The sequence below is a fragment of the Micromesistius poutassou genome (assembly GCF_964030765.1).
Source record: "Micromesistius poutassou genome assembly, chromosome: 5".
Taxonomy (NCBI): Eukaryota; Metazoa; Chordata; class Actinopteri; order Gadiformes; family Gadidae; genus Micromesistius; species Micromesistius poutassou.
In genome coordinates, this window is record NC_140275.1 from 5,473,529 (window position 1) to 5,491,111 (window position 17,583).

Here is a 17,583-nt window from a genome sequence, read left to right on the forward strand (position 1 = left end):
AAACACAATTTCATCCACTGGTTTTATTCATAGTTGCGTTTACCATGGCTGGCTTTATGAATGGTTGTTTTTTATCGATGGATGTTAAAACCATGGTGTGTGTGGGACTCAGAAGTGGTGCAATAATTGCCCAATTCCCTTTAAAACTGTAGCAGCCGGTATTAAACCAGTGCGCCACACAGACCCCATATAAAACCTGGTACAATATTATGCAAGATGATCAAGATCTTTTTCAAAAATACAATAAGGCAACATTTCCTAATAAATTTAGTGTGAAGCCATTGAAGCTTTTAAATATTTAGTTGTAGTGTGTTCAGCCTATTACAGTTTCATATTTCAGATTGATTGACTGCTTCTTGATTGATTGATTGACTGACGCTGTACCTTCCTGATGTCCTCCAGGGACTCCCCGTTGACCACACTGGTGAGCTTGGGCGTGGCCTGCTCGGCGGCTGCGTGGGCGGAGCTCTGGGCAGCGGCGGCGGCGGCGCTGCGTTCCTGCTGGTACTTCAACATCTCTGGGTTCTCAATGACGGTGGTGGAGAGCTGCTCCGTGCTGGTGATGGCCAGGCTCTTACCATAGATGTTCTGGTGGATGGTGTTCTGATGGAGGAGAAGAGGGAGAGAGGGCGAGAGAGAGCGATGTTATGAAGAACTCTTCCATCAGTTTCGATGTTGCGACCACCGTCCACAGCAAAGTGATGCATGAACTGATCAACAACTAGCCTGTGTATGCTACATGCCCGGTGAGAGGGCACATGGAAGAAATTTGCCTTCAGGGATTTCTGCCTAATCCTAAACTAACCCTAAACCTAACCTACCTGAAAATAAGTCTAAAATGAATACAGGACACAAACTGCGGTCTCCTGGGTGAGCGTCCTGTGTTGACCCATTCATCCACCATAACCTCCTCCCTACATGTACTGTCGCTTTTTTTACTACGTCCCTGACTTCCTAAAGCCTTTCTGGCAAAAGCCCTGAAGACAAACTTCTCCTGTGTGTGGTGAGAGGTCAGAGGTCAGCAGGTGGACTGACCTTCTCGTCCTCGTTGAGGGGGTCACCCAGCTCATCCTGAGAGAAGTCCAGGTAGGCCACGGTACCATCCATAGAACACACCAGGATCCCCAGCCCTGTAAGAGTCCTGACACACACACACACTTCAATATCTGGATGGTCTCATGAAGCCTCTGTGGGTTTCTATGAGGTGTTGAGATTGTGCAGTACCACATGTGGCCAGCAGGGGTCATATGGGTCAGTATATAAAATGTGTCAGCAGTATGGTCGTAAACTCACCAGGAGATATCCATGATGGATTTATCGAAGAGGTCATGGATCACCACTAGAGGACGCTTGAGAGACGTCAGCTGGAGACCAGAGTGACAAAAATTAACATAATAGCACACTGCTCCACGTTGGCCACACGATAAACAGAAACACAAGAGCTTAATTTGGATCTGGATTATGGATCTAGAGTTCGGTGCCTATGTTTGGTTTTGGACAGGCACAAACAATGTATAGAAACCACACACACACACACACACACACACACACACACACACACACACACACACACACACACACACACACACACACACACACACACACACACACACACACACACACAGGGGGGGGGGGGGGGGGGGGAAATACACTAGGGGGAAATATCCACATAAAGTGAATTGATGCAAGCAGATTGTGAGGTGCAGTCAAAGTGGGTTCAGTTGATAGGTGGTTTAACCTCATGCCCTTTGCCAAGTTGGCCGCTGTGTTCTCCAGCACTGCAGGAGAACACAATCAGCTATGGTTCTACGGGGATTTCAATTAACTTTCTCCATAGGACAACAATGTGGTGGGTCACGCACAGGGTCCAAATGTGTCTCAAGTGAACATGTTAAAGAGACAATTGGCAGGAATAGACAAATCAGATGACTACCAAACAGCAACCCCTTCATCCAGCTACCTCATTTCATTACTGTAGACTGGAAGCCCAGTGACACTTTGATTTCATGTTGTCCCGTTCGGTTAACGCCACTTCTGTGTGACCCAATCGTGCCATATGCTGCTGATCTATGCATTCCTTATTGATTCAATAAACAAAGGAAATAAATATGGGACCAGTTGCTTCAACAAGTAATGTGTTTACATGACCATTTTATATATAATGTTATAAAGCAGGCGCTACTGTTTTGTTCAGTTGTGCCATATGCTGCTGATCAATGCATTCCTTGTTGAACCCATATCCATATGTATTTATGTATATGTATGTATATAGATCTGTGTTTGTCTCACCCAGACAGAGAGGGAGCGGTCTTTGCTGCCCACGGCGCAGCAGCAGTACGGACAGCTGCTGCTCTTCTGCTTCTTCTTAAAGATCTTGGGGTTGAACTTCTACTGGGCAAGAGAGTCACAGAGACACAGAGAGAAAGATCAACATGGTTTTCCCTGGAATTTTGTTCAGGCCTGGTGGAATGCACTGAAAAACCCTAAACGGATGAGGAGCGTGGCATGTTGGCACGGTCGCTTCGGTCAGATGGCAGCAGGCACTCTGTGATTTATATTAGCATTTAAATGTTTGCTCACTTGATATCAAGACTTAACATTTTACATTTTTCAAATGTTGTGCATGTTGATATTTTTTTAAGCCATTTAGAATTTTGTAGTTTGTAATTTAGTAGTTTTGTGTTCAAAACTTGTCACTTGGTTAAGCTATTCAACATTTCAAACACACTCGCACGCACCACTACGGTGACCGCCTTCCTGTGGCCCACGAAGTCCATGTTGGTCCTCCAGCCGTCACGCTCCACGATCTGCGCCGTGGGTCCAGAGTTGTTCATAGCGTGAGCCGAGACCAGGTACTGACCGTCTGGAGACCAGGACAGACGCAGGACATGGGTGGTCCCCCCACACTGAAAGGAGGACATAAAGAGACAGAGACAGGGCGTCAGATCAGTCTGCAGGCACCCCTGGGCACCAAGGTCCAGTATCTGTTCAAGGAACACTTGGCACTCATGCCCATCAGTTATTGTTATCAATACAATGTTTAACATATTGACTGACAACAGAGCTGCCAACCCTATAAAACAGACTATTCAAAATTGACAGCAGCATTTTGAGTGAAAGATTATATTTTATGTATGAGACGGAGGGATCTTTATGCAGATAGGCAGGGATTGTGTAGGTCTATCGTGTATGGGTTTGGTGCTTGAACGAAAAGAAAAGCAAACTTGTATTGAAAAAGAAAAGCAAACTTGTATTGAAGGTGATTCCATTTTCAGACCGCTACGCTGAGGTGCTGTGTGTTGCTGGAGGAGAGCAGCTAATAGAGGTTAGAGATATGGGTGGGGTTTGTTAAAATATATATGCTAGAGTTTGGGAAATGACGAATGTGAACAGAGTCACGTAAGTTATATTAAAAGACTCCTCCAGCTGCAGTCACTTTTTTACTAATTCTAATAACAAATTAGAATTACAATCCCATGCGACCCCAGAGAGAAACAGAGAGATGGAGTGACGAGGCAGCAGTCTGTGCAAGGCGGTAACCCTAGTTACCGTGGTAACCCTAGCTACATGCAGCAGGGGGCCTGACCTCGCTGAAGGGTTTGGTGATGTCCGTCTCCATCTGCCAGTCCACCGTCCGCCAGACCTTCAGGCTGTGGTCATCGGCCTGTGACGCAATGTACTTCCCCACCGGGTCCCAGGTCAGGCCCTTCACCAGCCCCGTGTGGCCCCGCAGACAGCTCACCATCTCTGGCATTAGGACAAGTACTTGTGAACCCAGGCAGAGTGGACCAAAACCTACATCATTTCACGTCAGTCAGGACACCTTCCCTGCTTCTCTGCAGAGAACCAACTGAATAGATAACATTTAGGCTGAATCCAACAAGCTCGTTTTTATGTCAGAACGTACACATGGTGCCAAACTAAGTGATGAGTAGTAGCTCTCTTGTGACTAAAGAAAACATGAAAACAAGAAAAAATGTGCCATCAGAATAAATAGTCAGTTACAAGACAGCACTCCCCTGCAATGCCGATATGCATATCCCACAAACTTTATTTTTCATATTTATAATTAACAACGTCTGGGTAACAACTTCAACCTTGGCTTCAACCTACACCTTTTCGGTCAATAATCTGTTTGATGCATTATACGTTCTATTTCTTTATTTTTTTACTCATTTATTTATTTCAAGCATAGAGTGTATTTTTTTGGAAAACAAATACAACTAAAAAAATGTAACTTAATAACAGACCTCAAGGATGGGAACCACTGAACATTGGAGTTCTGCAGCGTTTGTCTGGATGTGTTTGATTGGTCTTACCTGGGAACTTTCGTGCGTTCCAGATGACGATGGTGTTGTCCACGCTGCAGGAGGCCAACCACACATCATGAGGAGACCACGCCACATCCATCACATCTGGGAGGAGAACACACAGCACATTGGATTTTAGTGGCAGGAAACACTGTAAACGGTTAGCTTTATGTGTGAAAGGACAGTGTGTATGTGTGTGTGCACATGTGTGTTTACCTCCAGTGTGGTTCCTTAGAATCGTGACACACCTCCACTGCTCCACGTTGGCCAACTTACTGCTGGACCCGAACACCGTGCTGGGACCGATTAACCTGGCAAACAAACAAACACATTTTTTATAGATTATTATTTATTTTTTTGTTGGTAGATACTATTCATAGAAAAAACTTCTTGTCCAAAAGTACACGTTCTGCCTGTTACCTCAAAGATTATCTAGAGCTGCAACACACATTTAATAGCTGAGAAAGAATGTAATAGTGAGCCAATGTAGCATTTTCTACACACAGATCATGTAGCACTGGATCTCATTGCTGACTGTTTATTTAAATGTATAAATTTTGTCAGTAGACTAATCATTACATACGCTGCTCGCTTCCACACCATGACCAGCTTGTCATCTCCTCCAGACGCCAGGTACAGGCCGTTGTTGGACCAGCGCACGCAGTTCACACACGCTACACACACACACACACACGTTAGATACTGTACATAACATGATAGGTGATACGTGATATTCTACCTTCTAAAAAGTTAGAAGATAGACATAAGTCATACTTTATAAAAAGTATGAATAAATAAAAATCATAAACAATACAAACGATATATAGGCCAACCGTTTAAATATTAGAAACACTATGCCTACATAGAATAAATTGTATAAAATATGAATATCATATAGTTTAAATTGTATAAGTTAAAACGCATACAGTATGAAATAGAGATAATATAGAATATAAATAGGGTATAGGTTGGTATAATACTGGACCGCGGTTACCCAGGTGATTGTCCATCTGGCAAAGCATCTTTGGGATGTGCTCTTTCTTCTCATCGTCCTCTCTCAGGACAGGGGCCATGTTCCAGATCATCACCTTTCCAGAATCCTCTCCTGAAAATACGATGAAAAGCAGGATACACTTATGACTCAACTCAGCCTACAGACTTATAGATAAAAGGAAACAAGCAAGGCGTGTATGTTCGAGTGTTCGTGTGTGTGTGTGTACCTTGTCCACCGGTCGCAAACTTTGTTCCATCCGGATGGATGTCCACGGAAAATATTGGTTTCCCTTCACAACACAAAGCACAACTTTTATTACCAGAAAATATTATAATACGAGATAAGTATGATCAATATAATTGTAAAGTTAGGTGCATAGTGCAGTCTGTCTGGCTGCTCACTTTAAGGCTGTGAAGTCTGTAACCCTAACCCTAACGTTACCAATATACACAACAGGTACTCGCCACTAGTTTAAATATATCGTCTTTACAGCTGATTCAATACATGTGCATGCATTGAAAGTCAATTGCGGGGTCCAAATATCCGAATGTGCTGAAGGGCTCCATAATAAAGGTTCATTCTGCAGGTAACTTCACGTCAGAGGAACAGGGAAGATTCAAGGCCAACTGGACAGACAGACCATGCAATCAGTCCACATATTAACATACAATGCATGGGAATTTCATGCTTAACATTTTCTACCCTATGAACAAAAAAGGTAAGTATAAGGCTGGCAACCGTCAGGTGGCCGTCAACAAAAGCCCAACTTGTGAACAAGGGATTCAAACCCTCACCGTTGTGGCTGACCCAGCTCGGCTTCAGAAGCTTCATCTTGTAGATCCCTCTATCTTCTTTGTTTTGAGAATGTTTACTAACTAGATATTAGGATATTATTATACAACCCCCTCCGTTTGTCTCAAACTCCAGCCGTTACTTGTCTTTCTTCATTCAGCATCTCTGCAGCCCGGACCACAGACGCAGTGACACACAGGAAGTGACGTTTGGCTTTTGCCGCTCGGAAACCGTCCATGTCGGAAACGGCTCGCCTCGGCCTGACTGGTTAGTTCCGCGGTTAGTTAAAAAATAATAACATTTATATGCATATAAAAAAATATATTGAAGAATAGTTCAAAATATATATATACATATATATATATATACACATAGTAGCAGAGTGCCAGCGCCCTTTTATATATAACAGAAAAAGAGGGCAATGCTAATACTCATTATTATGCAATATTTCTGAACTATTTTAATCATATAATTATTTTAAATTATCTATATAATATTTTATATTATTTTAAATGTGTATTTCCAGAATAGTGTACCACTTGCAGTACCTCACAGGTTGAAGTACATGTTAAATATAGCCTTCTGTATGAAGTGTGAGTGTGTTTCGAGTACAACGTTAAAAAGCATTTAACATCACTACTGTTTAACATTTTGTACAAATGATCAAATATACACAGATTAACGGATATGGCAACTTCCTTCCATACTATAAATCTGGGCAAGAAGAAGAGATTTCAGCCTACATCAACATAATTTGTTAAATCCAATACAAAAAGGTTTTAGTTTAGGTATAAGATTTAAGAAGTGCTATGGCCAACATTTATAAGAAAAATCTGTGAATTGTACCAAAGAAATTTTCAATACATCCAATTTAAATACAAACTACATATCCATTTCAGTTTTAAATAAAAAGAGACAGGCAAACCGAATGTGTCAAGAGAGGTCAGAAATGCTTTAAAAAAAAAAACAGCAGCAATATTCTTTTAAAAGGCATTTATTATTTTTATGCAAAAACATCTAAATTAGGTTGAAAAACTAAAAGGGAACCAGAGAAGGGTACCTTCTCAGGTATGTCGTGTATGTAAAGTACTCAATGTCCTGTTCATGTCACTGAGCTTCTTTCAGTCGCAAAAAACTAAATGTTCAAACAGGAATTGTCCCATAAAGTGCATTCTGGATCACCTTTTCCAAAACCCTCCCAGGTCCCCTGTGTAAATGACTAACCTGAATGTTACTCTGAGATATATAGTTACGACATGAAGTACAGTTTATGTGCAACAGGTAAAGTTGTACTCCAAACACCACCAGTCACCAACTTCATGAATGAAACTCGTAGAGATAAGGAGTTTACTCCTGCAGCAGGAGGAGGAGTTGGAGGAGCATGGAGGAGCAGTGGCTTCATCAAGTAGGTCTTTAGAGGAGAGCATCTCCTGGCTGCTCACTGAGCCGGTGTTCCTCTGAAGTTGTCCTGGATCTGCTCCAGTGTCTTGCCCTTTGTCTCTGGGACGAAGGCGATAGTGAAGACCACGTTGACCGCACACATGCTGGCAAAGAGCCAGAAGGTCCCAGCATTGGTGAGTAGGGCCTGAAAGACACCAGCGACATCACAATATGCACCAGCGAGCAACAACATCACGACAGGGACCAACGACATTAGCACAAGAGACTGATGACATCGCAACATGACATCAACACCAGAGACCAATGACATCATAACAGGGACCAACAACATTATCGAAAGATACCTATGATATCGCAACATGACATCAACACCAGAGACCAACAACATCACCACTAGAGACCTATGACATCACAACATGACATTACCACAAGAGACCTATGACATCATCATCACAGACCAGGGACCTCACTGCTAGAGATCAGACATCACACAAACTGAAAGTCAGTTTGACGACAAGAAACATCTTACAATGATGGATAGATCAGCGACAAAGAGACACAATTAGAGACAGTGAGCAGAGGGAGGAGGGACAGAGACAGAGACAAATGCTAATGTCCAGACTTTCCTGTGATTTTATACAATTTCAACTTCACTTTTATTTATGTTCCAAATTCAATGTATATACGTATACATTTTTTTATTACAAAAAGGTGAACGGGCCTTCACAGTTGCTCAGCGCTTGTGGAACCAACTGCCACCATACATATGTGATGCCCCCTCCATTTCTGGCTCAAAACCCACCTGTACACACTGGCTTTTTCTACCCATTAACCATCTCTTACCTCTACTTACCTCTGCACTAATATCTTTGTTTATATGTGGATTGGATTTATGTCTTTTTTATTTAATATTGTTATTTTTTACCTTCATTTTTATCTACTGAATGCACTATGTACAGCACTTTGGTCCGTGCAAACCGTTATAAATGTGCTTTATAAATAAATTTCACTTACTTACTTACATTTTTTTTATTGTTCAGTATTGTGTTCTTAATTATTAACATAGTTAAGCATTATTCACACTACATTTTCACATGCTTTGGCTCTGTAAATGTACCATGCATATAAAGCCTTTTGAATTTGAGAGAGAGAGAGAGAGAGAGAGAGAGAGAGAGAGAGAGAGAGAGAGAGAGAGAGAGAGAGAGAGAGAGAGAGAGAGAGAGAGAGAGAGAGAGAGAGAGAGAGAGAGAGAGAGAGAGAGAGAGAGAGAGAGAGAGAGAGAGAGAGAGAGAGAGCTTACCAGAAGGTCCTGGAAGAATTTGGTGATGATGAAAGCGTTGCCCCAGTTTGTGAGGACACAGACGGCACTGGCGAAACCTTTCACCTTAGAGGGGAAGATCTCGGACATCACAAGCCACGGGATTGGTCCCCAGCCCAGCGCAAATCCTACACAGGAAGTGGAATGTGATTGGGCTGGCTCTGTCGCACCAGTCAGTCAGTCAATTAAACTAGGTCACAGCGACAACACAGGAAAGTTTGTGTACTCTGTTCTGTTGAAGGCGTTAGCGGTTTCTAGAGAGCTTGAGGGAGTGTCATGCTGGTTCAACTGGTTCTTTCTGCTTCCAGCTATGTTGTCAGACCTGACAGCTACAGCTTCTTTCACTTCCCTGATTACCTGTGCTAAATCTGGGCTACGTGGCAATGACAATGTTAGCACTGTATCAGTTCTGTGTAAGCGCTGCGTTGGCCCATGCTGTGTTAGCCCACACTGTGTTAGCGCACGCTGTGTTAGCGCACGCTGCGTTAGCCCATGCTGTGAGTCTCACCTGCGATGAAGACGCCCATGCTAGCCAGCGCTAGCCAGGCCAGGTCCACCTCAGGCCCCGCCCCGAGTGAGCCCTCGACCCCTGACGCCATGGCCCTCATAGATGTGTTACTATGCTGGCCTGTCGTCAGGTGGAAGAACACGCCAAACACAGCAGTGCTGATTGCCATAGCAACCCCTGAAGAACACATATGGCGAATTATAAAGTGGTGAATAACGCAACTCAAACTAAACAACGCAAAATAAACGCAACTCAAACTTGATACGTACTCTATCTCTGAACTTGTTTATATTATATATTATATTTTTGTTTATATTTCTTGCATGCATACTATGTAGTACTACCTGTCATATAAAGTAGTACCATGTATTACTATGTACCTGGTATACTGAATCCTATAGTACTACCATATGTTGTATGTTGTACTATATATATTGCATTCAAACAAAAAGCCATTCATTCTGCTCTACAAAAGGAGGAAATCCCATGATAAAACTTTAAAATGACTTAAAAGATAATAAAGTAGGAGAAATGTACAATACAATAAATATCTATATTTTTTTATATTAGATGAAGAATACATCTTCCTGTGTTTTGAGCCCTCATTTGTTCTGGCAAATTGTTCCAGATTGGTGGTCCATCAAACTAAAAGATGCCTCACCGTGCTTGTTTGGGGAACAATGAACTGACTTTATCGTCGCCATGAGGAGCTATTTGAAGGTGGGTGGACAGTCCACTCAAAATACTACAAAATGGATAGATCAAGAGCAGTCTATTTCACTCAAGAGAACAGATAGTCATAATGAACTCCTACGAGGAGTTCAAGAATTAGATAACAGCTAGGGGCAACACAGTTGCACATAATAAGGCCAGGGAGGCATGCTGGCAAAAAGTGGATTAGTATAAGACCCGAACGCCAGTGACAAGGGTTAAAACTGGCCTGTCCATCATCATGCCTTTTACCCCCATAGATGTGGTGCCAGCACGTCCTTGAGAACATGGATTCGAAAAAAGCACAAAATTATAATTCCATAACCTTAAGTGAATAAGTATTCCGTATGACATAAGAATTGGGACTTTTTAAGCTTCACATAAATGCGCATCACTTGGGAGACGAACCCCACACGCAGAAATTCAAGACTGACGCACTACCTCCACTCTACCACTGTCTCACGGAGACACACTGTGCAACAGTAAGCATTGTCTACATAAAGTCCAACAAGGATCAAATAGTGAATACCCTGTATCTCTTAAATAATAAAGAATATTCTCAGGCAATGCCAAGGGATCTGTCCCGAAAGACCCTCTGTCGGAGAGACCCTTTACGATACGGGCTCCGAAGTCCACGGGAACACCCACAAATGGTGACGCCATTGTCAAGGAGGGGCTAGGAAGCTGCGCACGCCGATCTAACCCAATAGACTAGCTGATAACCTGCTCCCGACCAGGTTTGGCTGACAGCATAAGTCACCATGGTGATACAGCTAGGCTAAAAGAGAGCGACTTTCGTGCTCCAGCTAACCAAGGCTTTGAGCGCAACATTCCTCGCTAACCCACTAATCGAGGTTCGTAGTACAGAGCATAGGGCAGTGATCTTTAGTATTGTGATCAGCTCTCTTAGTTTTAGTTCAACTCTAGCAGCAGCATTCTGGATAGGTTGGAGCGGTCTGAGAATGTCTTTCTTAGAGAGTCCTGTGGAAATGCCTTATGTCAAGCCTAACAATGTGAGCATGGATTCGTTTTTCCAGGTCTTGTTTGGAAATCAACAATTTAATTCTTGCCATATTTTTAAGGTGAAATGGCAAACTATTGTTAGCTGCCAGAGATGTGTTAAGGTGTAGGAAACACTTTTAGAGAATCTTGTTGTGGTCTCAGTGATATCTTGCTTTGAGGTTACATCTGCCCGGGTATTCATGGCAGACCAATACCAGTTACCACAGTCTAAGATTTATTAAGGCCGTTGGACATAATTGATACATGCCGGTGATGCGAATCAGTCGGGGAAGGGAGAGGAAAACATTTGAGTGATCATGTCAAAAGTCAAGTCACTGTACTACTATGTAGTAGTATGTAGTAATCTTGAGTGTTATGTAGTAATATTATAATAATAACAGGTAGTTTGGTGTTGTACAATGTAGTATTACGTACCTGGCATACTGAGTTCTGCATTACTATGTACTACGTAACTGGTATACCGAGTAGTATTCTATACCTGTTATAGTTCTGTAGTACTATATATCTGGTATAAAACTGTAGTAATATGTACCTGGTATACTGAGTACTTTATACCTGCTGTAGTACTGTAGTACCAAATACCTGGTATACTGAGTAGTACTATATACCTGGTATACTGAGTAGTACTATATACCTGGTATACTAAGTAGTACTATATACCTGGTATACTGAGTAGTACTCTATACCTGGTTTAGTTCGGTAGTACTATGTACCTGCTATAATACACTGTACCTGAGATACAGAGCAGGACCTTGCGTCCGGCCCGGTCCATGATAAGGGCTGCGATTCCCGTGAAGAAGACCTGAGTCAGGCCCACGATCACCGTCCCCAGCGCCCGGTTCTGGACAACAGATAACACAGTGACTCCATGCACACTCACATTCATGCATGCACACTCATATTCCCGCAAGCACCGAGACTATGCGCACATACACACGGCATGGAAACTCACTACAGAAGCTCTGTAGACAGACACACAGCTTAAGGACGTTGTGATATTAATCGTGACCTGGACTAAATCGAACATCACAATAGATGTGGATTAAGAGCTGGATATGTACAATTAGCAGTACAGTGAAAACAACCCCATTTACTTTGCAATTGGTTAATTGAGTGATTGAGTGATTGATTGATTACACGGTCCAGCCCTCCATCCTCCTCCAGCTCACATCAAAGTGTGCGTCCTCGAAGATGTTCTCTGCGTAGAACATGACGGCGTTGATGCCCGTGGCCTGCTGGAAGAACATGAGCAGCACGCCGATGGCCAGCGGCTTGTAGACACAGGGCTCCAGCAGGTCAGATGCCTTGAAACCTGCTCCCTTGGTGTCAAAAGGTTCCACAAGGTCAAAGGTTACCAGGACAGCTCACACCGTTCTGAGCTATTCTGAAATACCTTCTTCTCATTCTATTTTCTTTGAATCCTAAATATCCTGCTCTGGATTAATAATGATGTCAAAATTAACCAGGCTTGCCTAAAACACACCTACCAAGATCCAAAACACAACAGATGAAGGAGTTGGTTGGTGACCTCACCTGCTGGTCGCAGGCCTCTTCGATGCGGGCGCACTCCCACTGCACTGGGGCGTCGGGGCCTCGCAGGAAGCGCAGGGCCTCCTCGGCCTCCCGCCGCTTGCCCTGTGACAGGAGGTACCGCGGCGTCTCGGGCATGAAGCACATCCCCACGATCAGTAGGGTGGGGGGCAGCGAGCCGCACAACGCAAGCCAGCGCCATTCAAGGTACACCCCTGTAGTCGGGCAACCAGAGACAGACAGAGGTGGACCATGAGTCAGGCACGGGACACCATTGTCTAGTAGTGAATCAACCCCCTACATGATGGAATACACTAAGTGCAGTCAGGTAGCTCTATGGTGCCCGTTGTGTTCGTTAAACCTGCACTAGGGCCAAGCGCCGACCTAGAAACAGTGTCAAACCGTGTCCCAGGTCGCACCTCACTCGGCGAGTGTCTCTTAACTCTGGGAGGATGTTGACCTCACGTTAATTACTTAATTGATTACTAGATTCAAACATTTATCCCGAAGCACCTACCGATCCCTGCTGCATACTGTTCAACACGAACACGCCTACTGTTTCACATGACTGAGGTAACTGTAAACCAATAAATGTGTAGAGCAAATCAAAGGTTATCTGTCATAAAAATAACTTGGTGAGTGATGGTCACTCAGAGCCCTGGCTACAGCCTGCAGCTTGGACATAGCAGCTAAGAGCTAGCAGCATGAGTCAGAAGCTAAGAGAAGCAGCTGGGAGAGGGTCAGATGGTAAACTGACTGCATTTACACAGCGCTGGTGGCGCTTGTGGCCGCTCAAAGCACATGAGGTAGTGCACCTACCGGCCACGTACGCCCCACAGATGCCCGTCACGACCATGAGCTGCACACACGAGCCCAGGGTGCCACGCACGCGCTCGTGGGCCATCTCAGATATGTAGACCTGAGGCAGGGAGGAGACAGGGGATCAGGGGGATTGCATTCAATATCCAACTCCTCACACATAGAACTTGAGCAACAGCATTGAATAACTGCTTTAAGAACCACCTACTAGGAGGTATCCATTGACATGCGAGCACGACAGCGATCATGAACTGTACAATAGTAACTACTCTGCATTCAGATTAAACTCATGGCTACAAATATAAGAATAGACTTGAAGAGCACCTGTGCCGGAGCTACGTATACATGTCTGTGATGATGAAACTCGTCTTGAAGATGGTGCACAGAGGCACAGAGAGAGGAGGGAGGTCAGAAAGGAGAGAGGTCAGAGAGGAGGATGGAGGAGAGAGAGAAGCAGGCACAGAAGGACAGAGAGGTGCAGGCGGGGGGGGGGGGGGGGGGGGGGAGATAGAGGATTAGCAGGAGGAGTGGAACATACAGGGACGACCAGGGAGGTGACTCCGCTGGCGAGGCCTGTGAGCGCGCGGCCCACGTAGAGCATCCAGACGTTCTGCGCCGCGGCAATGATGGCGAAGCCGCAGACGAAGGGCAGTGAGCAGAACATCAGACTGAGCTTCCTGCCGATCCTCTCCACCAACCAACCGCCGAGAAGACCCCCGACCGCGGCACCGAGCGTTACTATGGACTGAAACACAGACAGGACATACAGTAGGAGAGACAGACAGTAGAAACAATAAGATAAGATAACACTTTATTAATCCCCCGGAGGGGAAATTGCGTGAGTGTGTGTGTGGGGATGAGGAGAAAGGTCATATGTGTGACAGGAAGCCACACACCCCAAACCAGGAGGCCTGGTTGTCGTTGAGCCGCACGCGGTCGTCGGTGGTCACGATGAGGTCCGGGATGGCAGGGGAGCTGTAGCCCAGAACGAAGCCGAAGCTCAGGGGACCCAGCACCGACACCAACACAGCCAGGTACATCTTCCCGTTCTGCACTTTGCTGCTCAGATGAACAGCAGGAGAGTAGGCATTACTAACAGCCAAACGCATTGCAATACACATGTGGGTGAGTAGAGATAAAACAGAATTAGATTCAAGTGATAGACAACAGGATCTAAAACGAACAGATAACCATGAGATATCACAGAGGGATGTATCTACTACACACCGAACAAATGTCATGTCAGGAAAAGGTCAAAAAGTAGAATCCTCTCAAAATCGGAATCTCCGGCCCCCTGCCAGTGTTTTGTAGTCTGTACTTCCTCAAGTAAGACAACTTAGCCTTATTCAGCTGCACCGTCGCAGTAGTGTGAGGGTCGGGGAATTGGTCAATGCCGTGCCACGTGAGAGTACGGTCATTGGTCACATACAATAGACTTCACCCATTAAATCAGCTTGAAGGAACAGAAGAAAATCAATACACTGAAATCACATGATGGATTACGTGCAATGGATTTCATGGAACATCATTATCTGTTGCTTAATGTACACCTTTATAACATAATCACACATTTATTACGTATTTCTGTTGTCCATATCTTTAACTACTTTAGACAAAATGTTAAATATAACTTGATCTTTGATATGATCTTTTTGACAGGAAGCAGTGGATTGTTCACCACTTTGACAAACAACTCTTGTCGATGATTTAGTCAGGTACGGTACGGTCATACTTACTCTAGATACAGATCATATATACCTTGTACACCTGGTTGACCAACTCTAGATACAGCTCCTTTATAACCTGGTACACTACACCTGAAGACTGGAGTACTGACTCTAGATACAGCTCCTTTATAACCTGGTTCACTATACCTGGAATACTTGCTCTAGATACAGCTCCTTTATAACCTGGTACACTACACCTGGAAGACTTACTCAAGGTAGATATCTTGCTCGGAGCGTACGCCGGTGGCCGTTTCGTACTCATCGGTCCCCTCGGCATCCAGCAGCCGCCTCCTCTCATCCTGGATGTCCATGGTCCTGGTCCTGGTCCTGGTCCGTCTGGACCACAGGTCGATCTGGACCACAGGTCGATCTGCAACAACCAGCGACCCTCAAACAAACACAAGCAGACTACTAAATAGTAAATACTACTACACGCATTGACCGAACGCTGCGGACTGCACCGTTGATTAAAAGTTCTTTAAAGGTTCGTTCTTTAAAGGTTAAAGTTATGAACAGGGTCCTCGGAGGCGACAGTAATGTGGTGGAGGATGCATTGTCAACATTATGATCAGCTGATTCTCTTCACGGTCGCACTTTCCTGCTTCCTCGTTCATTTCAAATTAAAAGCCCCCAACCGACCGGATGTCTTGAGGACCGGGGTTCCATGGTTACCGAGTCAATGCCCGACAGAAACAGTCAGAAACTTTCTGACTGTTTCTGTCGGGCATTGACTCGGTAACCATAACAGAATGAAGAAATAAAACAAAGTATAAAGAGAAAAAGGGCTCTGCCACAGGAGGAGATCAAAACCAGGTGAGGGGTTTCTTAGTTGTATTTCTTTATTTTTTTCCATTTTTGAATTTTTGGAAAAAGTACATTGCAAAAATCACACAGACTCAAGTAAGAAACAACAATGAGGTCACTTCATATATGATGCTAAAGAGTTCAACGTTAAAGAATATACAATCCAAATTTAAATTCTGTTCTGTCTGTGTACTGTGAGTCGATGTGCTTCAAATTGAATGTGTACAATGAATGTGATATAATGATGTATCACTGTCGTTCACAGAGGTTTTATCTCGTGAAATACTGAATTTCTTTATTTGTTTCTTTTGATTTGTAACGTGTTAATGGTAAAATAACAATGGGCAATTTTGATTTATGGGATGAGGGTGTTTTCCCCACTGCCTTGACAGAGGAGGACCCGAGAGAGGCCACGCGCAGAACGCACACAGATGCCTTCTTGGCTCCAGTCAGCTCTAACTGAACCCCAGAGACCAGAGCTCCAGGCAGACCTTATCATCCAGAACAAGGTGTATAAAGTCTATGTGTGTGTGTGTGTGTGTGTGTGTGTGCATGTGTGTGTGTGTGTGTGTGTGTGTGTGTGTGTGTGTGTGTGTGTGTGTGTGCTTTGGATTCTGAAGTAAATTTTGAAGGGGGTCCTGTCAGTATGGGACTGGTACACAGGGCCTGGTAATAGCTAAACAAACTATGAACATTTTCACCTGTTTCTTTGTGGTGGGACGGGGTCAGGCTGCGTTCCACTTTGCTCTGTTGTGGTTTCACTTTCCCTCTCCCGATGACGTATCTCAGGTATTCTGTCTCTTCGACCTGTTGCATTTCTTCGGATCGGAAGTCGATCCCACTCTCTGTAGGGCACCCAAGACAGCCTCTATCCAAACTAGACGAGAGGCCCAGTCCGAACTATGGATGAATATGTCATCCAGCCAGGCTGCAGCGTACTCCTGACAGGGTTGCAGGAGTAAATCCATCATCTGCTGAAATTTAGTCTGGGCTCCATGTATTCCAAAGGGCAGGACTTTGTAGTGGTGAAGGCCATTTGGGGTTGAAAATGCAGTCCTCTCCTTTTTCTCCTCCGCTTTTGTAAGGGGGACCTGCCAATACCCTTTAGTCAGGTCCAACATGCTAATGAATTGTGCCAGCCCTAGTCGCTCAATCAGTTAATCAACCTGGGGCATCAGGTAGATATCAAACCTTGATATCTCGTTGAGCTTGGACCACACAATCTGGGATTCCTCCATAACCCGAGCTCCAGCGTCATCTTCACCTCCTCCCTGATAGAACTGTGACAAGACTACACATGACCCTGTCCGAACAGGGACGGACATGGCAGGCAACTGGGGTAGCACAGGTTCCAGCCATTTCTTTAACAGGTTTATATGGTCAATTGGTAGTCCTTTCCGCTGACCAGGTGGCCTTACCCTATAGTGGACCTCCGACCATAGAGCAGCTTGAAGGGGGTGAACCCTGTGGAACTCTGGGCAACTTCCCGGATGGAGAAAAGGACATAGGGAAGAAGCTGGACCCAGTTCTTCTCGTCTACATCAATCATCTTTTTTTACATCTGTGGTTAAATTGTTCTACCAGGACGTCGGTCTGGGGATGGTAAATGGAAGTTTGGATTTGTCTCACCTTGAGAAGTTTGCACA

At 44.4% G+C, this 17,583-nt stretch overlaps 2 protein-coding genes across 3 annotated transcripts in view; both read right to left on the reverse strand.

Moving 5' to 3' along the window:
* Window positions 1-6,248, reverse strand: part of hira (histone cell cycle regulator a) — a 14,635-nt gene extending 8,387 nt beyond the window's left edge. For both annotated transcript variants that reach the window (XM_084468034.1, XM_084468033.1), the window contains exons 1-12: window positions 6,099-6,248; window positions 5,531-5,593; window positions 5,305-5,415; window positions 4,894-4,984; window positions 4,527-4,621; window positions 4,320-4,415; window positions 3,587-3,747; window positions 2,739-2,906; window positions 2,290-2,388; window positions 1,294-1,364; window positions 1,036-1,141; window positions 385-603 (exon numbers count right to left, since the gene is read on the reverse strand). In XM_084468034.1, the coding sequence (XP_084324160.1) occupies window positions 385-603; window positions 1,036-1,141; window positions 1,294-1,364; window positions 2,290-2,388; window positions 2,739-2,906; window positions 3,587-3,747; window positions 4,320-4,415; window positions 4,527-4,621; window positions 4,894-4,984; window positions 5,305-5,415; window positions 5,531-5,593; window positions 6,099-6,135 (1,317 nt within the window). In that variant the 5' untranslated portion in view covers window positions 6,136-6,248. The remainder of the gene's footprint in view (window positions 1-384; window positions 604-1,035; window positions 1,142-1,293; window positions 1,365-2,289; window positions 2,389-2,738; window positions 2,907-3,586; window positions 3,748-4,319; window positions 4,416-4,526; window positions 4,622-4,893; window positions 4,985-5,304; window positions 5,416-5,530; window positions 5,594-6,098) is intronic.
* Window positions 6,249-7,088: 840 nt separating this feature from the next.
* slc2a8 (solute carrier family 2 member 8) lies at window positions 7,089-15,713 on the reverse strand. The gene is made up of 10 exons (XM_084468549.1): window positions 15,344-15,713; window positions 14,303-14,465; window positions 13,945-14,151; window positions 13,407-13,506; window positions 12,591-12,802; window positions 12,227-12,376; window positions 11,790-11,898; window positions 9,324-9,500; window positions 8,798-8,943; window positions 7,089-7,681 (listed from the first exon to the last, which is right to left on the reverse strand). The coding sequence occupies exons 1-10, from the start codon at window positions 15,442-15,444 to the stop codon at window positions 7,535-7,537; spliced, it is 1,512 nt and encodes a 503-aa protein (XP_084324675.1). The 5' UTR covers window positions 15,445-15,713; the 3' UTR covers window positions 7,089-7,534.
* Window positions 15,714-17,583: the final 1,870 nt, after the last annotated feature.